The 24202-nt window shown below is 35.1% G+C and overlaps 2 protein-coding genes across 4 annotated transcripts; one reads left to right on the plus strand and one right to left on the minus strand.

Moving 5' to 3' along the window:
* The first annotated feature begins 757 nt into the window (after positions 1-757).
* Positions 758-14831, plus strand: LOC115414195 (kelch domain-containing protein 1). Of its 3 annotated transcripts, none has more exons than XM_030127429.1 (14): positions 758-861; positions 1140-1253; positions 3570-3640; positions 4637-4754; positions 6058-6170; positions 6255-6342; positions 7043-7126; positions 8296-8376; positions 8457-8515; positions 8626-8735; positions 9633-9705; positions 10527-10611; positions 13365-13417; positions 14431-14831. In XM_030127429.1, exons 2-14 carry the CDS (start codon positions 1146-1148, stop codon positions 14570-14572), a joined length of 1185 nt encoding a protein of 394 aa, XP_029983289.1. In that variant the 5' UTR covers positions 758-861; positions 1140-1145; the 3' UTR covers positions 14573-14831. The 3 variants fall into 3 exon arrangements, with proteins under 3 accessions (XP_029983289.1, XP_029983290.1, XP_029983291.1); XM_030127430.1 differs by having other exon boundaries at positions 764-861; positions 1144-1253; XM_030127431.1 differs by lacking the exon at positions 758-861 and having other exon boundaries at positions 1121-1253.
* Positions 14832-19786: 4955 nt separating this feature from the next.
* LOC115414196 (uncharacterized) lies at positions 19787-23858 on the minus strand. The gene is made up of 3 exons (XM_030127432.1): positions 23052-23858; positions 22102-22169; positions 19787-20601 (listed from the first exon to the last, which is right to left on the minus strand). Exons 1-3 carry the CDS (start codon positions 23550-23552, stop codon positions 20511-20513), a joined length of 660 nt encoding a protein of 219 aa, XP_029983292.1. The 5' UTR covers positions 23553-23858; the 3' UTR covers positions 19787-20510.
* Positions 23859-24202: the final 344 nt, after the last annotated feature.

Below are 24202 nucleotides of genomic sequence, written 5' to 3' on the forward strand. Positions count from 1 at the left end.
AATTTATTTTCAGTATTGGTGATGGGTTTCTCTTGCCATTTGACTAACAACTTTGCATGCATCCATAATGGTGTACCTGTAGTATCACACTATTTTGAAAATACCTTAAAGAAAAAAATCTGTTTTTCTACGTTTTCAATAAAAGGCAAAAAAAAAAAAAAAAAAAAAAAAAAAAAAAAAAGACAATACACCGTCTCCTAGGCTAAGGGTAATCTATCTGATCTGATTTTTTTTGATTGATTGATTGATTGATTGATTGATTTATAACATGCAAAGAAACAAAATAAAACAAAACAAAATCAACAAAATAAGACATTTAAATAGACAGAATCTATCTTCAAGTACATACAAGTCTGAATTTTGCATGGCTGAAAAGGAGTAGGAAGAAGTATAAATTCAGTAAGTAATATTTCTTTCAGAGTTGTAGGGTAAGCTATAGCACATTTAATACCTGAAGCAGATAATTTCTTTTAAAAATGTAGATTAGTAGAATCAAAGTTGTATATAAATATGTATATTATTTATGCTTTTATTTGTGATGGTTAGACTTATGTGAGAAGGCATAATGCGATTACGAAAACATTGCAATATGACTCTTCCTAATTAAGTATAATGCAGAAAACACTGATGATTCCGTGTATTCATAAAATAGAACAAAACAAAATAAAACAAAATAAAATAAAATAAAATAAAAACGGGCGCTTGAATAATAGTTTTATTTTGAAAAGCCACACCCGGAAGTTGTGTTTTATTTTGTAGTAAACAATGCTATGTCAGTGTTTGTGGCTCTGGAACGAGAACCTGCTTTGACATTACGTGTGTAAAACATGAAAGAAACGAGTCGAATTTAGCTCGTACACCGTGAGTATTCTTCATATGTGTAAATATGTCACTGTTTTCTTTTCGTCCAGAATGAGCCTTTTGTCAAACTGCTTTATCATGAAGCTGTAAACAGAACAGTGCAAAAAGCTTCTATGTTGTGAAATGTCAACATCCACAGGGAGGTGTTTGTGTTCAGGTTCCTCTTCTGTTGGTATGTGTCATATTATCTTCCGTGTAGCTGCAGGTATGCGGCATTTTTAGGCAGGTTTGTGTCATTTTCTGCTCACAGGCTCGTCTTCTCTGTCTATTTATACCAGCCAGTCATGGACTCCGCTTTGGAGAGACACTGCTCTGAGCTGGTGGCCCGAGAGAGGAGCGGACACACGGCTGTGCTGCGGGAAAACCTGCTCTATGTGTGGGGAGGATACATGGTAGGATGAAAACAAACACAGCTCTCATCTTATTCTAAATCAAATTATAAGGGTGCATGATTGATGTCAGCACAAGTGGGGACAGAAAAACAAACATAATGTCATAGATTTTTTTTTTTTTTTTTTTTAGTTTAGTTCATTTCAGACACAGACATAATACAGAACATATGGAAGAAAAAAAATTATTAAATAAAAAATACACAAATAAAAAATCAAATAATAGAAAAAAATAGAAAAATAGATTCAGTTAATCTACAGTAATAATAACAGTAATAACAATGTCATTCCTCAGACCTCACCTGTAGCTCTGAAGGTAGGATTGGATCATCATAAAGATATTCTTGTCTGCAGGTTTTCATAATTACCATGATAAATGTCAATGAATCAGAATCTGTAGTGTCATCATACACAAGGTACAGCAAAGTTAAGTGCAATCCCACACAGTGCAATAATGCAATCCTAACAAATAGACAAAATATATACAATATATAGCTGTGGAAAAAATTATTAGACCACCCCTTGTTTTCTTCAATTTCTTGTTCATTTTAATGCCCAGTACAACTAAAGGTACATTTGTCTGGACAAATATAATGATAACAACAAAAATAGCTCATAAGAGTTTCATTTCAGAGCTGATATCTATCAGTTTTCCATGGTTTCTTGGTAATAACCAAAATTACTTACGTTCTTAGATCAATAGCTATGGCATTGTGCTTCCAAAAACAGTGCTTTTAGGTATTCCATGTTTTCTTTTCTGTCTGTTTTAGTCACATGATACACACAGGAGTTAGTACTTGATTGCATAACCATTGTTTCTGATGACTTTAATGGTCTAATAATTTTTTCCATGACTGTATATGTGTAAGTGTGTGTATAGAAAATGGTCTTTAAAGTTCATAGGTTGGTTTTTAAGAGAATAGATGCTTTGAGTTTTCAACTGTCAAGAGGAAAATGCCATAAAAGGTGCAACAAAACATTTAAGACAAAAGTATGTAAAAGACAAAACAAGAGGAACTATGGATTCCACAACATTAAATGAAGAGAAAGCATGCTTTGAGTTTTCATCCACTAAGGTGAAAAGGATGTAAGAGATGCAACGAGTCTAAAATGACAATGAAACAATGATGAAAAAATAAGACTAAAATGAAATAAAAGTTGAAACTAGGCTAAAACTACACAAAAGACACTAGACGAAATAAACAAAACAAGACATACTCTGGATTCAACATTAAATAAAGAAACTGAATGCTTTGAGTTCTCCCTCAACAAAATGAAAACAACATAAAAGTTTGTTATTTCTGATTGGAAACCCTCAGAACATTTTTAGAGAACATCAGAATCAGTCATATTAAAAATAAAATACTCGTTCAACATGAAAATACACTTCAGTAAAATAAGTTAAACAACAAAACACTGAACATTTTTGAATATTTTAATTCGCAGTGTACACAGAATAAACCATGAAAACAAAACAAAATCATATCATGATAATATTTTTATCAACCACCCCCACCTGAAGGTCCAACTGCTCCTCCTTCCCCCTGCCCAACAACATCTGCACAGGACTTATTAATTTCCTACCTGTAACAAACGATTTATTGATGAATAAGATCTCCATAAGCATAACACGAGGATTCACAGTCTATTTTATCATCCTGTTCTAATTCTGTAACCTAATACCGTGTTTACTGCATGGGTCGGCAAACTTTGCAATCCAAAGAACCCTATTAGGACAGAAAAAGAAAACCAAAAGTGTCTGGAGTCAAAAGATAGCCTACTCTTATACCTTTCCTCAAACTGGTGAGTATTTAAGAAGCTCTTTAGGATTAGTTTGTACAGAATATGTGGAAAATAAAACTAAGTTTCAGTACATTTACAGAACTACAAAAAAATGACAAAACTAAAGAAAACAGTGATATTTGTCAGTATTTATGTTTGATGCAAAAATCAGCTGGTAACTGAAGGTTTTCTTTGCAATGGAGAATACAGATGAATACCTTCAGTGTGGCAAAATTAAAAAGTAGTCTACTTTTGCTACTAATACTTTTTTAATTATTATTCTTTTGGCGTAGAGCCTACATTTTTACAGCTGCATAACATCTGAATCCCTTTATTGCTTTGACAAAATGTGTACAAAAAAAGGTGTTATTCATTTCCATATGTTTTTTGACAAAGCTATATTGAGCCACTGGAAAAGGGCCCAAGAGCCATATGTGGCCATGGAGCCACAGGTTGCCTACCCCTGGTCTAGTTGATGTTAATTATTACTGTATATATATGTCGTTAGTAGTAACTGACATGTTCAATTCCTTACAGTCAGTTGCCGATGATGAAATTTTCCTTCCTAATGATGAGATCTGGAAGTATGACCTGGAACAAGGTGTATGGTAAGAGTTTTAAATCTATTCTTGAAATGCCTGCATGTTGCCAAAATTGCAGTGACTGTAAAATGTATGACATATGAATTATAGAGATATTCTTCAAGTTTATTGTGTAAAATTTAGTTGCATCTGGCACTGAAGTGGAAAACTGAAACTAACCAAAACCTGTCATTCACCATCCCTTATGGTGGCCACTAAAAACATGAAAATAAAGGCTTTTTATGGATCCACCTTTTAGTTTGTACAGTTTTCCTTAACAGTACAAGCACTCAAAAAAAGTAAGCCATACCATCTTTTTGAGGAATATCCACACTCCAATTTAGTAATAAAAACACATATAAAGTCTAAAAGACCTTAACAGCTACTAGTGACCAAAAGTATCTTAAATATCTTAAATTATTATCTTAAATATTTAATAATGTATGAACTACTGATCCTATCAATACATTGAAATAATTCAGTTCAAATGCAGTTTTTCAGCTACAACTTATAAAACCCATGTACTGTAGTTTGACAAATGACTGTGGTTCTAGACACTAGGTTTAATGTTCCATTAATGATATATTTTTGTATGAAAAAGTCACTTTTTGCTTCAGTTTTCTCTGTTTTGACATAATAACATTTAAATTTACCACATGGTTAGTAAATTAAATATAGGAAAATATCTTCTTTTTACTGAAAAAATGCAAAAGGCAGAAGATATTGTAATAAATGGTGATAAATGACTTAGGAAAGGTGGATTTGGAAGTAGTAGTTCAAGGTCTTTAAGGGTTAACTCTAGATGCCACCTGCCATCAAAACATGCATCTGTAGATATAAACTGCTTATTCTACGGTAAGAAAAACACAATTTCCAAGTTTATATTCTGTTTCTTCACCTAGAACCTAAATCTCATACTCTGAACCTCATACACATTCAATATTTACTTAGATATTGATGTCGTTGTTGTAAGATGCGTCTTGTTGTAAGTGAATGTAACATAAAATGGTTCTGTTTCTGAAGGGAAGTGTTCCACATGAAAGGGGAAGTCCCGCCCTCCATGTCTGGAACCTGTGGCTGCAGCCTCAATGAGCACATGTACATATTCGGAGGCTGTGACGACAATGGACAGACCAATCAGGTGAAGCTATGAGATAGATTAACACCTATACCAGTGCTTCCCAACCTTTTTTGGCTCGTGATCCCATTTTAACATCACAAATTTCTGGCAAAAGAAATCTTTCCATTCTCTGTTTGGTCTGGTTTTCTGACTGCGACTGTGTGCAGGTTGAAGTGTAGTAGCTAACGCACGCGGTCACATGATCGTGTTAATCAAGATATGCCCTCTCAGATATTATATCCTGCATTTTATTTGGACTTGATTTTATTAGGAAAAGTGTGTGGTGTTTTAATTACAATGAAATATATATTGAATCACTAATTTTTTTTTTTTTTTGCTAATTTTAAAAAAATGTTATCAATTACTAGAAATTTCTGGCAACCCCATTTGAATTCCAGGCATTGGAATTCCAGTCACGACCCCAAGGTTGAAAAACACTAACCTATACTGATAATTAGTCTCTATCCTTGACCTAATTTAAATGGTAGCAGAAGCAGTTTATTGTTTTGTTCAAAGTGTTTTTATTACATATCGAGTCATTCAGAAAAGCATAAAACAGTCATTGTTTTTTGGGGTTTTTTTATACCCAAACCCATAAACATTCCCACCCTGTTGCACCATAAAAAATATAACTGACAATAATTGATAAATAAATAAATAAATAAATAAATAAATAAATACATACATAAGGAAGGAACATAGATATTAGTCACAAACTTGTATTAATAAGACTACTATGGAATGAGTGAGGGATCTGCCTCTTTTATGTGATTCAGAACAGGTTGCCAGGCACTGAAAAACTTAACACATCCTCTTATAGAATGTCTGATTTTTTTCCAATGTCAAATGATGTAAAAGATCCAGACACCAAGACTTAAATGTTGTTTATCTTTCCATTTAAGTAGCATTAGTCTACAAGCTAGAAGAGTGATGAAGGCAATTAGATTTTTAGATTTTTGGTTAAAATGAGAAGAATGTGATGTAATGCCAAATATTGCAATTGAGAAGCAGGTTATTGTGCAGCTGCTCCATCACTGGCTTCACAACTTCAACTGTATTTATTTATAGAGCACTTTTCATATACAACACCACCCAAAGTCACAGAGTAAGATCAAGACAATCAGACAAAGAAGATTTATTGAGCAGCTTTTTTGTTCTTTTTATAAAACAGCAGCACTGATGGCCAAAAATATCCAAATATTCTATCAGCTGAATTACTCTCAAATTATTTCCTCTAAAATGTTCAGTCTGTCTGACATAAAAATATGTTTGAGGAAGTATGGGTGATTGCTTAAACAAGCGATGACTGTTTTCCTCCAAACAGATCTACTGTGTCGACCTGACAGACGGAAATTACACGTGGAGGAAGATCATACATGACATTGGTTCTGCTCCTTCACCTCGAGACAAGTTGTCCTGCTGGGTTTATAACGGAAGGTAGTGTCCACTGTAACTGACTGCTGTTGTTCAGTTAACGTATGATACTCATTGTGTTTTGTTTTGTTTTTTTCTGTTTTCCAGAATCATCTACTTTGGCGGATATGGTCACAAGCTACTCAGCAGCGTCGACAGCGAGAATAAAACCTTTATTGTAGATGAAGCATCATGGGTAACATAAAATATCAACCTGTGTCCCTGCACTTTTTTTTTTTCTTTTTCTTTATTTGTGATACAGTTAACAAGACATAGTGGACAGAAAAACAACAACAACAAATAAACAAAAGCAAAATCAAGCAAATAAACAAAACAACAACAAAATAATGACAAACAACAACAAAGACAACATCATATTACAGTGAAAAAGATAATAAATATAAGGAGCAGCTAAACAATATAGACTGATTAGGGGTGTACAGAAAAGGGGAAGGGGGGAGAGTGAATGAAAATGAGAAAGGGGGGTGAGAGGGAAAATAGTAATTATTATAGTAATGATAATAACAACAACACAACAATATATAGTAATAATACCAATAGTCTAATTTGCTAGTATCATTGTGGTGGTGGTAGCGGCAGAGGCACCCACAATGCAAAAATGGGTTAAATAATTAAATATTTATGATAATTTATATCAGTTACTATCAGTTTGAGTTTATATTAATTATTTTAAATTGCTTTGTCCCTGCACTTTTGTTAAAACTCCAACCAAGTCCATGTAAAAGTCCAACCACGTGACTGTGCGATGTCCTTTCTGCAGTGACACAGCAGGAGTGATCCATCCTAAAACGCCTCCTTATTCTGTGTCCTAAGTATTTTACCAACATTAATGATTCACTTATTTGCTTTTGTTGAATTATTGTGTTGTTTTGTAGGTCGGGGATGTCTTCTGGGGATGGAACAACGAGGTCCATATATTTGACCCCACACAGGCCAGTTGGACCGAACCACGAATCCATGTAAGTTATTTAAGATGATTCATATTCAGTATTTAATGCAGTAGACAGGCTTGTTTATATGGGGTATGTACCTGTGGGCTGTCCCTCACCAAAGATGACAAATTGTAGTGATATATTTGGTCATGAATTAAAAAAGTAGCAGTCTTACATCATAGTGAGAGTGGTTCACAGGTGGCCATTGATGATATAACCAACATCTACTTAACAACCAATATAAAAATCAGCATGAAATGACACATTGATCAATACGCCGTGTGACTTTATGTGGCTAAAAATACTGTCCAGAGCAGTTTTGGCACAATTGTCACACCAAGTTTGACTGTTTTCCTGAGTCGTGACCTGGTGCTCATTCTTTGTTCATCCTCAACTATGGTTTTATTCTGCATATAAATATCACTTTTGAACACAGACAGATGACGAGCACTCTTTATGTGTTGTTCTTGTACAGCTAGCTTCACTGAATCCTGACATTTAACCTTCTCTAAGTGATTTATCACCCTTTATTCTAATATTATCTTCTGCGTTATGCCTTTTTCAGTTAAAACCAGGCATTGTCCTATATTTAATTTGCTGATCATGTGGATGTTCATAAAAGCTCAGAGTAAATTCAAAGGTTATTATATCAAAACAAAGGAAACTGAAAAAAAAAGTAAATGATCCAACAACATTATAAATAATTAAGTGGCTTTTCTCATGTCTAATAGTTTCAGTTGTGTCCCGGTGTATGTAATGTGAAAATGATGTGAATATCTATGTTTTTTTTTTTTTTAATTGAAAAGCGTCAGATTTTCTTGCTGGATATGTAAGCCTTCCTAAGCTTGAGGAAAATGCTAGATCCCAGACAGAACCTAAACCTCCTGAAAACCATTTAATGTACTTTTAATGATATTTATTTTGACACCCATGGCAAAACCAAATACACCAGTGTGTGTGTGTGTGTGTGTGTGTGTGTGTGTGTGTGTGAGTGACAGTCACATTACCTCTTGATTAACAGAAGTCACACAAGCAGCATTGGAGGTTCAACCCACACCAGTGCATCACCTACAAAATAAAAGATACCTGTCTGTCTGTCTGTCTAAATACGATGGTCTTTTGGGAAACACATTGCAGAAAGGAGAGCTGGTTGCTGTAGCAATAGAGGATTTTTAGACTCCATTTTTTTCCCATAGGGCCGTGCTCCAGCCCCCCGGGCAGCCCATGCCAGTGCCACACTTGGTTCCAAAGGATATATTTGCGGAGGTAGAGTCATGGTAAGGACACTAATTTTTTAGTTTCTACACTGAAAAATTAAAAATCGAATTACAATAATCAAAGTCTGTTTTAATTTCAGGAAACGAGGACGAGTGACATTCACTGTTTAGACCTGGTGTCATGGACGTGGACAGAAATGTACGGTTATTATTCTGATTACAAAATACCTTAAAACTCCAGATGAAATATTCCTCTTATGAACATTATTGAAGACATTGTTACATAATGTAATGTGTTGTGTTTTGCAGAGTCCCTGTGTCCACTATTCCTGTGGGCAGGTCATGGCACACGCTCAGTGCAGTGTCAGAAAACACCTTATTCCTGTTCGGAGGTCTCAGCGTCGACTGCAAACCAATGAGTAAGAAAAATTATCCTGTTTATGGTTTTTTCAATAAAATCTTTATCAGTAAAAGCCATTTTGAGTTTTGTAGATTGTCGTCTTCTTCATCTAGTTTTGCTTCTTAAATTATCGCATTTTATCTCAGAGCTTTTCACTGTAAAAATATCTTCAGTGATTATCAAATACTGGTCACGTGTTTGTTAGTTCACCTCCTTCTGTTCATTGTCATACTACAGCTATGTTACTTAAACTATAAAGACCCAAACAGCCACTGGCAACCAAAACCATCTACTGATCTAATCTGTTTAATACCTGTGTATCCACTAATCCTATCAATACATGTAAATAATTGGTGTAAAATACAATTTGTCATTTTTTCATGGTCATCAGCCATTTGGACGTTCAGAGGCTCTGTAGTTACCATGGAAACACTGTCATCTTCTACAACATTAAATCACCAGTAAAACCCATGTCATTTGATAAAGGACAGTGGATAGAGATGCTTGCTTTTATGTTTAGTTGATGTATTTTACGGAAGGAGTCACTTTTTCTTCAGTTTTCTTTTGTTTTTGATATAATAACCCTCAAATTTAATCTCAGCTTTAATGAACATCTACATAAACAGTGAATTAAATACAGGGAAATACCTGATTTTCACTGAAAAAATGCAAAATACAGAGGATAATATTCTAATAAATGATGATACATCACATTAGAAAGGTGAAATCTAGAGAAACGTTAATTTGAGAACTGACACAAAAGTCACAGTGGGTCTTTATGGGTTAAATAGCAACATTAACATTAAAACTTCTCATTATATGTTCTTCTGTGAAGCTGTAGAGATAAAGTATCACCTTGTTGTTTTTAATGTAATTTTATAGAGTTCTTCTCACTGAAACACATTTCCTCCATCAGGTGACGGATGGGTGCTTGATGTAGAAACAAGACAATGGCGAGAAGTCGAACATCCCTATAAGAACAAACCAAGGTTAAAAGGGTTCATTTAGTTTTAAGTACAGGTCTGTGCTAAAGTCTTTGGTAGCATTTAGTTGTATTCTTTTTGCAGGGTTTAATGGCTGTGTGTCTTTATTTCCAACAAGGAATATGCAGGAAATGTGTGCACAGTATTGAAACACACAAAAAATAAATCAGAACTAAACAGCTTCTGCAGGTAAAGTCAGTATTTAGTGTGACCTCCACTTGGATTAGATGTTACCTTAAATAATATTTTGTTGCACGGCAATGGACATGTGTCTTTTATCCTCTTTGTCCTGTTAGCCTCTACAATATTCAGATTTTTTTTCTGAAATGCAGGACCACACATATGCATTTCTCAGTCATTGTATTAATATACTGTATGTACAACAGGAATATATTGCAAATATGTAAGCAGTACCAGTTTTAGAAAACAAATATGAATATTGTAGAAGCTATAAGGGATGATATGGATGTTCTGAACGTGTTTAATATAGTACAAGATTATTTAAGAAAACATCCAGACAGTTGATCCAAGAGAGCTGAAGACTTACTGAATCCAAATCACACCAATACTAACTTAACCTGCAGAAGCTGTTAAGTTCAGTTTTTTTTTTTTTTTTTTTTTTTTTTTTTTTATGTGTATGTGTTTCACTACTGTGCATATATTTCCTGTATAATTTTTCTTACAAATAAAGACAACAAAGCTAAAGGCTGCTTACGACTTTTGCACATGGGGTCTAAACTTTGTGATTTGATCAATATAATACTTGAGTTGTATAAAGGTAGTTCTATGTTTTTTGTTTTTGTTCAAATTTCTTTTCCTTCTTAAAGGTTGTGGCATACAGCTTGTCTTGGCAAAGACTCTGACGTCATTGTGTTTGGTGGGAGCTGTGACTACATCCTCCTTGTGGACACGGTAAGAAAGAAACAGATATGAACTTCTAATGAATACATGGCAAAGTAAATTCTCCCAGATTCACTCTGAATCTGTGCTGTAATAAGAGGAAACTGTTGGTCTCTTAAATAAAAATATGGACCTTTAAAGCCACCTCTCCCAAACTACATCAGTTTTTATTGTAAAGTAAAATGAGTAAAATAGATAATAATATGATATGTGAATTCACTTTCTGAATTTAAATTGTGGAAGAGCATCTGGAAAAGTTTATAAATGCTGAGCTATGTGAAAAGCAAAGGAGAGGCAACAGATTACTAAAAAGAGAAAAATGTAATAAGATGTAACAAGATGAAAATCACCAATTTAAAAGAACCAACAGAACATTGGAGATGTGGAAAAAAGCTGCAGAAGATGTTAAACTGTTGTCATGACTTTTGAGATTTTCATATATGGTAATTCTATATGTCCTGTTTGTAATCCTGATTAATATTCTGTTTATTCAGTTATTTGGATTTTTACTTTGTTTGTCTGATGCTCAATACCAGACTGTGTGTCCCACAAGGAGGGAAATGGGGGGGGGGGGGGGGGGGGGGGGGGTGTTCTGTGTGTAATGTAGGTGTACTGTACACTTTTTGTTGTGTAATGCTGAATTTGTTTATTCTTGCAAACTGAAAATTAAAATCAAGAAAAACAGTTGATTACAAAAAAAGAACCAACAGGATGTAATGGATCTAAAACAGCTAATGACAAAAATAACATTAAAGATTGCAAAAAGGCATAAAATGGGAAAAAAAAAAAAACAACTTTCAGACATACTGCTTTGGTTGTGGAAGAGTCAGTGAAATGTACACATGATAATTTAACATGTAGTTTTGTAAATTAGGATCCTCAATAGACATAAATTTGATGTTTTGGGTCTGAAAAAGTTTTAAAATCACTGCTTTAAAGAGATTCTAAACAATTAAACACGTTTCTTAAGTTGTAAACTGAATTGTATGACTTGAATATGATGAAACGCATAGAATAGAATAGAATAGAATAGAATAGAATAGAATAGAATAGAATAGAATAGAATAGGCTTTATTGTCATCACACATCTTTCAATTGCAGGAGGTCTGTGCCAGCGACAGTGCACTTACATCTAAGTAGCAATACAATAAGATACAGACATCTTTTAAAAAGTATAAGAATATAAAGTGTGCAATTGAAAAGTATGTACAAAATGGAGATATACTGTATGAATGATTTAAAAATTTAAGGTAGTATAAAATGTGCAAATGTAGTAGTAGTAATCTGTGCATATGAAAAAATACTCCACATTAAAACCAACAAATATTTAAATATCAGGATTTTAAAGGGGACATCATTTTGCTCTAACATTATCGTGTTCATTTTAATTTTCTGGGGGAACTGAGGCTGTTCTAAAGCTGTGATCAGAACCCTGAAACTCCCACAGGGGCAGTGATTTTCCCTAGTCAAACTGAAAACTCTGTTGATTTGTTTGTTAGTGTGGAGCTAAAATATCACATTTCAACACCCTAGTGATACAGCAACAGAGGCTCTATGATTGCACTTTTTGTCACAACAAAGGATTGTTTGACAGTAGGAAAAAGCTGCAAATACATTCTATATGTACAGTAGCTTGCAGTTTAGTTTAGGCGGTGATACCAGTTCAAAATGCTAAAACCAACTCTTTCAGACCCTCATATGGTTCTCCACAGGTTCCTTGTGTTTCTATAGATGAACGTGAACCTCCTTCTTAGTGATTTTTTAGTCCTTTTCAGAATTATTCAGAAGGTGGAGTTAAGGTCAGTGCGCTGTGAATTTGGACTTTATCTCATCTAACTGCACTTGTTGGTTAGGAAAAAAATAATATTCAGATGCTGCTGAGTGTATTACAGCCAGATAATACATAAGAAAAGCTGCCTTTTATCCAGTAATAGGTCCATCTTTCTTTATTGTTGCACAGTAGTTTTATTATTTTATACATCATGGAAAGTGGGTCAATTTTTTTCATCAAAAATGTACACAAAATGGAGTGTATTAATTATGTATGAGGGCAGACACAATTTAACAGAAAAATAAAATGTATGTGAAATTAAAAATGAGAAATGATCAAGTGATTTGATTGAAGCTGACAGGATTAAAACAGTGAAAACACAGCCATAATTAATTATTTTTCTTGTCTTATGTTAATTGTTTGTTTAAAAAAAAAAAAAAAAGGCATTTATCATTTCAGGAAAGTGGCCTGAAGAGGAATAAACAATTATTTTAAAAAAGGAAAAGCAATGGAAATTCTTCCAAATTAATGTAATGAAATGTGTATGAGTTAAAAGATAAAGCGTTAAATTTCCAATGTATTTGAAAAAATTTTACATTTTATTAGAAACAGTGTTGGTTTCCCTACCCTTTTGCATTCTTTTCCATATTGAAGTGATTTTATGTTTCTCCCAGCCTTGGGGCTACCTTCCTAAAAAGATAAATGGCTCTTTTTAATTATCTTTTTTCTCATTTTGTATTATGAATAATGAATGTAAGACATGGAAAATGATGAAAAATGGCTTGAGGTTTTCATAATCAGTCAAATCAGCTTTAAATTAATCAAAACGCTTGATAATATATCACTCCATTTTTCATTTCAAATCCATTTTCACCTGCTTCTTTTTACCTCTATTATTGATATCTATTACTTTTTCATTCTATCACTAATTTTGTGTGTTTTTAAAAGAAATTATATTCTGCATTTCATGGTGCATATCGTTGTTTTTCTTCAGGGTCACTGCAATGATGCACTTGTTTTCCAGTTGCAGCCGTATCCTCTTTTCAGGTATATCCTATGAAATATTATTTATTAGTCTGTTCTGCTATCGGCCTTTAATAGAGAGATGCTCTAGAGCAGGGGTGTCAAACTCATTTTAATTCAGGGGCCACATTCAGCTTAATTTGATCTGAAGTGGGCTGGACCAGTAAAATAACATAACATATATAACAATATAACATAATAATATATAAGTAATGTCAACTCCGAACTTTTCTCTGTGTTTCAGAGCAAAAAAAGTAAATTTACACAATGAAAACGTTTATATCTGTAAACTATCCTTTCAAACAATGTGAATAACATGAACAAACTGAAAAAAATAAGTGTAATTTTAAAAATATTCTGCCTCAGTTTATCATTTCCACATGTACATTATAACTTACAGATCACAGTGGATCTACAAACACACAAAACATTTAATAACAGGCAGAATATTGGTAAAATTGTACTTACTTCTCTTAAGACATTTCAAGTTGTTCATATTTGTTCAGGTTATTCACATTTTTTGCAAAATTATACTTTGTTTTAGTGTAATTACATAAAAATATTTACATTTTGAAAGAGAAAAATCTGGAGTTGTCATTATTTATATGTAATTATGATCATATTTTACTGGTCTCGCTCACTTTAGATTGAATTAGTCTGAATGTGAAACCTGAACTAAAAGGATTGTTAATATCTTAGTGCAATTTTTGCATTTCACAAATTCATCCCAAGGGCTGGACTGGACCCTTTGGCAGGTTGGATTTGGCCCCCGGGCCGCATGTTTGGCACCTGTGCTCTAGAGCAATGAACAAGTCATTTCAGAGCAGTAGTAGACCTTTTTGCCAGTTACAACAGCAGCTTCATTATATTTATTGCTATGTGTACCGCATACTGTAGCACATAAACTATACACATAAGTATTTTTTTATTTGCAGCAGAAATTATTCTGATATGACATGCAATAATGTCTGTCTATTAGATACTATAATGTACATGTTTTCCCAAAGTAGGACTAATAGATCTTTTCATCCTTATAGGATCTGTGAGGATTTCATTGCAAAGAATGTGAGAAAATGTGAGCTGCTCAGAAATCGACTGCCGCTCCTGCCTCCAAAACTTCTGACTTCGGTGCAGAAAAGAATGTCTTTCTACCGGCCAACGAGGAAACAACAACAATAGCCGCGTTGTTTTCGAAAATGCCACGCACAAAGCATTATTATACAGATTGTTATTCAAGTGCTGCACTCCCTTTATCACTGAAGAGCTCAGTCAGGGTGTGGGGTGCCATTTTTATTTTCTAAACATATCGTGCAAAATATTTTAAGTGATGTATTTTTTTGTTCTACAGATGCTAATTTTATTTTGTACTGTCTATCTACTGTAATACTTCAATCCGCTTCTGCGTTGACTGTCATGATTAAATGGCAGATAAACCATGTTTCTGTTGTGAATGATTTTATGACACATATTTAAAGGGTACAGTGTGTGAGATTTACTAGGATTTAGATGTACCTTTAGTTACGATACAACAAAATATACTTTATTATCCCCATGGGGAAATTTGTTTTGGGCTCAGTTGTGCTACACATATTTATACATTACCATAATTAAAGCTTCAATCAATAAGTGAACGTGAATAAATAGAAGTTAACGATCAGTTAATAGAACCTGACAGCAAAAGTTTCACTCTCTAATGGAATAGAAAATAGCATTTAACAAGACAATAACATGCAAAAATAAACAATGACTGAAAAGTTGTTTTTACACCTCCCATTTATACTTAAAATACTATAGCAAGCAGCTCTTCATGGGATGTGTACAGTTGAGCTCATAAGTTTACATACCCTGACAGAATGCACATGGGACGGTCTTGGATGTTCCAACAAGACAATGACCCAAAACACAAGGCCAAGTCGACCTGTCGTTGGCTACAGCAGAAAAAAGGGAAGGTGAAGGAGTAGCCATTTCAATCTCCTGAACTCAATATCATTGAGTCACTTTGGGGAGGTCTCAAACATGCAGTTCATGCAAGAAAACTGAAAATCTTAAAGAAACTGAAGGTGTTTTGCCAAGAAGAATGGACAGCTTTACCATCTGAGAAGATAAAGTGCCTCATCCACAACCACCACAAAAGACTTCAAGCTGTCATTGATGTTAAAGGGACCAAGACAGAGGATTAAGACTGCAAAAATCTAAATCTTACCAAGTGTATTTTTGTCATTTCCAGTCCAAATATCTCATTACACTTAAAATAAGACATAATCACCTGAAGAGATACTTTTCAGTGAGATATAAGAACTTATTATTAGACAGTAGATCTTGAAAATCTTATTTCAAGAAATTTTACCAAGATCATTTTCATTTGTTCCATTGGCAGATTTTTTTTTTTGCTTGAATTAAGCAAAAAAAAATCTTGAATTAAGCAAAAAAAAGATCTGCCAGTGGAACAAGTGAAAATTATCTTGGTAAGATTTTTTGAAATAAGATTTTCAAGATCTATTGTCTAAAAATAAGTTCTTATATCTCACTTACAAGTTACGCTTTAGGTGATTATGTCTTATTTCAAGTGTGATGAGATATTTTGACTAGAAATGACAAAAATACACTTTGTAAGATTTAGATTTTTGCAGTGAAGAACTAGGGTATGTAAACTTTTGATCAGGGTTATTTGGATAGTTTCTGTTGTCAGTATGATTTAAAAAGAGCAAACACATTTGTTTGATAATAAATGGCTTCACCCAACCACTAGCCACGAGTGAAAGAAAAATTTTTGTATTATCATTCATATTCTCTGAAAAACGGCCAAAGAATCACTAATTCTGCTAGGGTATGTAAACTTATGAGCACAACTGTATACACTCATAAAATAAAAATGCTTGTATCAACACAACGTGGTCATCTTAGACCTGTAAAAAAACTATACCTCAACTTGTTTCTGCATCAAACCAAATCATCAGGAAGTCAAACGGAGCAAATGGGCCAATCCCCCCATTTGTATCTGTCTTCCATCGATAATCTAACACTGAGTTGTGGTGAAGGAGCAAGAGGAGGGTGGACAAATTTAATAAATGATCAAGCAGATGGAATCATTAAGCCAATTAATCTACACATCCAAGTCACATTTAAATTACTCACCAATTAAAGGAAATGCAATAGGGCATCAGGGTGTCTGAGGCCAAAATAACAAAACACTTATCTACTTATATAGAAAATAAACTCAAGCATGTTGAAAACAGAAGACACAAAAGGATAAACTCAGGAGAGAGGAGAAAAACAAAAGTACAAAATAAATGGCACAGAATCCCTACAGAACCTTCACCACATGGGGACAAATTATTTGAATAATAATGACATAGACAAATGAGCTAAGAGCTGACCACAGCTGTTCAGACAAGAAAAAAGAACCCTTTAACACATACATACAGCATAATATACAGCACCATACAGACACCCAGCTCAGTGGTGGAGAGTGACCTGACTGTGAGGGGTCTACGCATGTAGAGTTTACTGACCACCAGAGGAGGCTGAGGTGCAGGGGGCGTGGTGAGGCAGTCGCAGTCAGAGGGAGGGGCTTAGCACACCTGAAACACAGAAAGAAAGATCGGTCCTCCGGGTCAGAAGAGGTCACAAAGGTACAGGCCATAGAAAAAAGAAAAAAAAGACAGGACACACAAATTACAGAAAAGCAGTTAAATCCAAGTGCTCCTTAAGACCTGGGGGCTCGGTCAGTATCCTTTTGTCAGTAAATCTAAAAAGCTTCCTGTTGGCGTTGGTTTTCTTTATCGGTCACTGAAATATAATTGTCATAATTATGTTTTCATTAGCGTTTAATTACATGAAAATATAAAATGTTGTGTTTAACTGAGTTTTGATGAAATTGCTACAGAAACACAGAAATAAACTAGAAGCACTCGGAGAGCGCAGACCTCCACCAAGGCTGATCAGTGCCCCCCCCCCTGTGGGCCCCCCCACCCCTGATCACCACCAAAATTTAATCATTTCTTCCTTAGCCCATTTCCAACAAACCCTGAAAATTTCATCCAAATCTGTCCATAACTTTTTGAGTTATGTTGCACACTAACGGACAGACAAACAAACAAACAAACAGACAAACAAACAAACCCTGGCAAAAACATAACCTCCTTGGTGGAGGTAATCACAAAAAGAGTAAATTACCAATATTTAAGACGCTCCTCAAAATTTCACAAACCATGTTGTCAGAGGATCTCATAATGTAGGGGTCTCAAACTCATTTTCTTTCAGGGGCCACATTCAACTGCTCCGGACCAGTAAAATAATAGTAGAATAACCTATAAATAATGACAACGCCAAATTTTTGTCTTTGTTTTAGTGGAAAAAAACCCTGTTACTCATGAAAATAATTACTTTTATAAACTATCCAAACAAAAGAGATTTGAATAACTTAAAAAACTGAAATTTATTAAGAAAAATAAGTGCAATTTTAACAATATTATGCCTCAATTTATCATTTATACATGTGCATTATGGATCGAATCTACAAAGACACTAAACACTTTTCTTTAGACATTTCAGGTTGCTCATATTTGTTCAGGTTATTCACATTTTATTGTTACAAGATAGTTTGTAAATGTAAATATTTTCATAATTTAATGTTATTTTTTGCACTAAAACAAAGACAAAAATTTTAAGCTGTCATTATTCATAGACATAATGGAATTTTTTTTTCACATCAAACCGAGAAGAAAACATGAAGTCATTACTTTTTGTAGGTTATTATACTATTATTTTACTGTAGATCATATTGGTCTGTATGTGGAACCTGAACTAAAATGAGTTTGACAGCCTTGACTGTGGAATTTTTGCACTTTGCAAATTCATCCCACAGGCCAGATTGGAACCATGTGGCCTGGGGGCCAAATGCCCCCAGGCCGCATGTTTGAGACCCCTGTCATAATGCATTAAAACAGGGGCATCCAATCCTGGTCCTCGAGGGCTGGTATCCTCTTTTTTCCTGGTATCCTGGTTTTAGATGTATCCCACTTCCAACACACTTGATTCAAATGATAAGCCTATCATCAAGCTCTGCAGAAGCCTGATAACGACCGTCAGGTGTGCTGGAAGAGGGAAACATCTAAAACATGCAGGATACCAGCCCTTGAGGACCAGGATTGGACAAACTTGCATTAAAAGAACACAAGCTAAATCTGCTCCCCTTATATCTCAAGCACACATTCAGCCTTATACTCATCCATGCAGTTATTCTTCTCCACCACTGGGTGGCAGCAGACCTTCATGTTGAAGTGTTTCTGGCTCCTCTTGTCAGCACAAATACAGCTGGGTCAAACTTTAAGTCTCTGTTGCTGCACATTCCTTCCTCACAGGGTGGAGAAGTCCAGGAACTGTGGTCAGGAAGGAAACCTTAAGTAAACAGTTCAGCCCATACCTTTGCAGGGCTGCAACTAAAGAAACTATACAGTATTCACTGAACACACAGAACTGCTGGGGGAAATATTTTCTTTGTATTCTAAGTGTAACCATGAACATGTTTTCTTCAGGGAAACATTTGCAGAAATGCTGACTTTAAACCATCCATGAGGAGTGTGTGGTCCCTCTGTTTTCTATTAACAGACAAGTTAAAGTAAACTAGTAATAGGTTACAAATAAGTAGGTGTTATGCTCTGTGGGAGTCCAGGAAGATGGAGGTGAAACCTTTTTATTGCAGATTACAAACCTGAGGAGGTCTTTGTCAGCGTACAGACATTCTCTGTGTAAGAACTTCTATAACTCATGCAGTTAAATAAGATTTTTAAAAGCAAAAACATGAAGGAATACTAATTTAATGAACACAAGACTTGTTCACAGGTGGGAAGACGCTAAATACAAATGTTTTGCTTCATAAAAACTTCAATATTCATCACATCTGTGAAGAATGTGAGGTTTGTGTTGTAGTCTGGTTTTTTTTAGCGGCTTTAGCTCATTTCCTAAGTTATCAGTAGTTAACACTGCACACTGTTGTCACTGTAGAAGAGCACAAAAAAACTGAAGAACAAAGCCAGTACAGGCATTTTAATGATAATAAAGACATAAGTCCTCTAGATAGAAATCATTGTCCTTCAGAGACAGTCACTGCTCAAAAAGTTATGGACAGATTTTGATGAAATTTTCAGGGTTTGTTGGAAATGGGATAAGGAAGAAATGATTAAATTTTGGTGGTGATCGGGGGTGGGGGGGCCCACGGGGGGGGGGGGGGTGCAGACCAGAAAATTTCATCAAAATCTGTCCATAACTTTTTGAGTTATGTTGCACACTAACGGACAGACAAACAGACAGACAGACAAACAAACCCTGGCAAAAACATAACCTCCTTGGCGTGGGGGGGCCCACGGGGGGGGGGGGGGGGGGGGGGGGGGCACTGATCAGCTTTGGCGGAGGTCTGCGCTCTCCGAGTGCTTCTAGTTTTTTCCTGGGATGTATCAGTGATTAGCACTAACATCGGCTTTGGTGCATTTTTTATTTTTATTTTTCAAGGGTCATTCAAAAAAATACCCCTTAGTACCTTAATTCCACATTTACATCAAACGTCAGGACCAATTTCAACCTAAATGGATGAACAATTACACATAAACATACAAAAGACAATCCCATGGTGTATCCAAATAAAATACTTGAAGAATGTAAGAAAAGAAAAGTTAAAAACAGACAAACTGTGGAGAAAAGGGCTTATAATGTGTCAGTTCTGATGTCGACACTGAAACCACAAGTAACTGACCATTTTTGTCAGTTCATACTTTTCGATTTCATTTGAAGTTAAATGGTAGGTTTCTTAGTCTTCACATTATATTAATATTATATGAGATTCAGGACGGTTTGTACATAAAAAAACACCTTCAAGTTAAACTACATTTTAGAACCTGTCCTATTGTATAAAGAAGTTGAATCAGTACCTGAAATATTCGTGCTTCTACTTGTGTGTACTTTTCCAGCTCTGTCTGCTAAATGTATGTGCATGAATACAACAAATACAGCCGTCTCTACAATAGCAGAAACTTTGTCATGAAAAACTCTGGATCCCCTTCCTGTAGCCCATGCGACTTCAAAGGGCAGTCCATTTTGCTGCATTGTCCTCGGCTGGGGGTCAACTGAACTCCCTCTCAATTGTGTCCATCAGCTCCTCTTCTGATCCGTCGTACAGGATGACTGGCATGGTGAGAGAGGAGTTATGGCAGCTGTGGACGGAAAGAACACGTCAAAAACACACTTAAAAGCAAATAAAAATATGAGGAGGATTATCAGTCAGTCAGTTCTTCAGTATAAAACAACTAATATCATCATCAAACTATACATTATCCATGTTAATTAGGTTGTGTATGTTTGTCAGAATGGATAAATAGCTGAGGATCCCCCAACACAAAATTTGAACGAAAATTGAACGAAATTTATGGCATGGAAAGACTCATTAAGACTCACTACTGACAAATGTAAATAAAATATTGGGAAAAATGGGATGTTTATGTCAATCAAAGAAATCCTTGAACTTGTATAATCTTATACTTATGTATGTGTATTTATTATTTATATTTATTTGCTTATTGTTTTTGGTTTGGTTTGTTTGTTTTTTAACACTATAGCAGCAAAACTGTTGGTTGAATTCATACCAACTTTGGTTTATAGATTACCAGTGACCCAGAATAGATCTCATTACATTTTGGGAACAGTAGGTCAAAGTTAAAATTTTTCATGAATTTTTAAAATCTTTTTTCCCCATTTACTTATAATGGGTGAAATTTTAAATGTTTGTAGCAGCAAAACTATTATGTGAATTCATACCAAATTTGGTTTATAAATTGCCAGAGACCCAGAATACATGTCATTACATTTTGGGAAATGTAGGTCAAAGTTTCAATTTTTCACAAATTTTTTTTACATCCCCCCCCCATTTACTTATAATGGGTGAAATTTCACATGTCTGTAGCAGCAAAACTATTGGTTGAATTCATACCAGATTTGGTTTATAGATTACCAGTGACCCAGAATATATCTTATTACATTTTGGGAACAGTAGGTCAAAGTTCAAATTTTTCATGAATTTTTAAAATCTTTTTTCTCCATTTACTTATAATGGGGGAAATTTCACATGTCTGTGGCAGCAAAACTATTGGTTGAATTCATACCAAATAGACTTTGTAGACTGTCAGTGACCCAGAATAGATCTCATTACATTTTGGGAACAGTAGGTCAAAGTTCACATTTTTTTAAAATTAATTTTTAAAATCTTCCCATTTACTTATAATGGGTGAAATATATGCGAGGGGTGGGGTTTGTTGGACCTGGCATGACTTGTTTTGACTTTTTTGCTTGATTTGTCCTGAACCTGTCTGTATTTTATTCATCTAAAGGTTGAACCTAGATGCTCTAACTGTTGTGATCTGTTTTTTGTTTGTTTGTTTTTGTGTGATTTGTTTGTTCCATATACTGTAGAATTTGTATAGAAATAAAGTATTTAAAAAAAGGATGGATAAATAGCCCCACCCACTCTGATCTCCCTTCAACAAAGAGCCAAAAACACACACTTGTTTGTGGACCTGCTTGCAGACGTCTGACTAATGTGATCTGCTCTGGGAATAATGGAGGGGTAATGTGATCCATTTAAGGTAACTTTAATCTGGGCCCCCCTCGACTTTTACTACTCCACTGACATCCATTATTTATCAGAGTTGTCTACTTACAATTGTTTGTCTTTTGTGGCAACAGCTTCCAACAAAGACCCTCTTGTCAAAACGCTCTGTGAGGAGGACTGACATGAACCAGAGGAAAGAACAGACATCAGGATGTGTTTTCATTTCACCACTGAATACTATAGAACCCTTGTAGGGTCATTTTTGGCTTTTTAAGTTTTTTTTTTTTTATTATTATTTTGTTTGTGTTATTACATATGATGATACATTTTCTTAGGTGTAGTTTTTATATGTGGAAATTCAACCTAAGCTCCTGTAATAAACTGGCCAAAACCTTCAGCCACATATGGATGAAACTGTTAAAACTGCTACTTTTAGGACCAGTACAACATAAATGATGCCTTCTATTATGATAAATTTACTATTTTCCATCTGACTGACCTATTTTCTCATATTTGCCTTATGCACAAATACATACATACATTTATTTCCTGAATGTTGTTTCCCTATTGTCGAAGTCTGATTAATGGTTTTATCACTATTTGCTTTTATGTTTTTATGCCTGTGTCTGTGTATGTAACTGTGTGTTTTTGCTGTCTATGTATTTTCCTCTGATTTTATTATAAAGCACTTTGTGAAATATAAGTGTTTTATAAATAAACTTTATGATTATTACTATAATTGCGCCTACAATGACTGTTTGTTGATATAGACAAGAACGGTGTGCATGAACAAATATGTGCAGCTTCATAGTTAGAAAGAAAAAAAGTATTTTGTTATGTCCTCCAATAACATTCTATGCTTGAAATTTGGAATTTCAGAGTATTTATGAATGCCCTGTAAAGGGTTAACTGAAACTACTAGGGATACAAATATGTCTGCATTAATAATATTCATTTTTCTTTTTGATAACTTGTCAGTTGTGTAAAGGGTGGACACAGTGTTATCATCACATGAGCTGTTTGAATAATAATTCAAAGTAAAATAGTCAAACTTCTTACAGTGTGCTCGTTTGGACACAGTGGTGTATGTTTTTTAAAGTGTGAGAAGGCATCATATCCTCTCTTGTTTACATCTCCTCGGTGTGAGCCACGTGGCTCTGTTGATCCGGACTCTCTGATCCGTGTTTCTGAGCTGAAGTCCTCATCAGTGTCTTCGCGTCCAAAATGGCACAGTCCGTACGTTCTGGATCTGATAAAAGTCTTCTTGGAAGGTGGTTTCTTCACCGAAGCCCGCTCTCGCTCCTCATAATTGGCCATAACAGTGTCCAACTCTCCGTCAATGTCATCGTCCTCTCCGGAACATTCAGAGTCGTTCCCTTCGCTGTGGCGGTCCGGTTGCGCACGGTTACGCGCCGTGCGTAAAATGGTCTGGATCTTAAGGGGCCTGAATGGACCACCGCTGTGTTTGGTTGCGGTGACACGGGCCGCTGTTTTGGCCACAGTCACCTCGCTGACACACGCAGGTGCTACTTTTTTCCCTCTGCTCGGACCGCTGCCCATGTCCAAGTGCGTTCACACTCATGCGCAAAGGCCCATTTGGAAATCCCTTCACAACTAAACAAAGGGTTGAAAATTAAAAACTAAAGACTAGATCTGTAGCAGTGTCCGGGACTAAAGCTCCAATCTGGCTAAAATTCAGCTGTAGTGTCCAGTTTTGTGAAAATTATCTCCAGATCTGCACATATCACATGAAAAACCTCGGCATTTTCCATGTCCGCACACCGATGCGCACTTCCAACAGAGGGACTGAGCCCAGCCGCTCGTAAACTTAAATTAGAGTAAGTGCACATCAGGATGTGAAAGCGAGTGGATCCGTTACATAACACCAGTTTGGCTCCGGACCCCTGGGACAAAACCCCGCCTACTTCTATACTTTCACTAGTTCTACCGGACAAACATCATTTCTGCTGCTGCTTTAGAATTCTATGAACAGTTTCCCAGTTTTCCCCCTTCATTTGGCGGTAAAAGACATGATTTCAATCAACTTTTTAATTGATTGATGTACTTATTTCGAACATGAATGTCAAACAGAAGAAAATAAATAAACAAAACACTTAAACATAAGACATATAATACCTATTCGAAAAGGAGTGAGAAGAAGTACAACTTATAAACTCCCACCCCTTCTCCTTATATAATTAATAACAATA

Source organism: Sphaeramia orbicularis, chromosome 22, assembly GCF_902148855.1.
Source record: "Sphaeramia orbicularis chromosome 22, fSphaOr1.1, whole genome shotgun sequence".
Lineage (NCBI taxonomy): Eukaryota > Metazoa > Chordata > Actinopteri > Kurtiformes > Apogonidae > Sphaeramia > Sphaeramia orbicularis.

Coding starts and splice junctions, on each gene's coding strand:
- LOC115414196 (XM_030127432.1), bottom strand. CDS start 23,552: ATGGGCAGCGGTCCGAGCAGAGGGAAAAAAGTAGCACCTGCGTGTGTC. Junction 22,170..23,051: donor TGTGTCCAAACGAGCACACT/GTAAGAAGTTTG, acceptor GGTTCATGTCAG/TCCTCCTCACAGAGCGTTTT. Junction 20,602..22,101: donor GCCACAAAAGACAAACAATT/GTAAGTAGACAA, acceptor TTCCGTCCACAG/CTGCCATAACTCCTCTCTCA.
- LOC115414195 (XM_030127429.1), top strand. CDS start 1,146: ATGGACTCCGCTTTGGAGAGACACTGCTCTGAGCTGGTGGCCCGAGAG. Junction 3,641..4,636: donor GACCTGGAACAAGGTGTATG/GTAAGAGTTTTA, acceptor CTGTTTCTGAAG/GGAAGTGTTCCACATGAAAG. Junction 10,612..13,364: donor ACATCCTCCTTGTGGACACG/GTAAGAAAGAAA, acceptor GTTTTTCTTCAG/GGTCACTGCAATGATGCACT.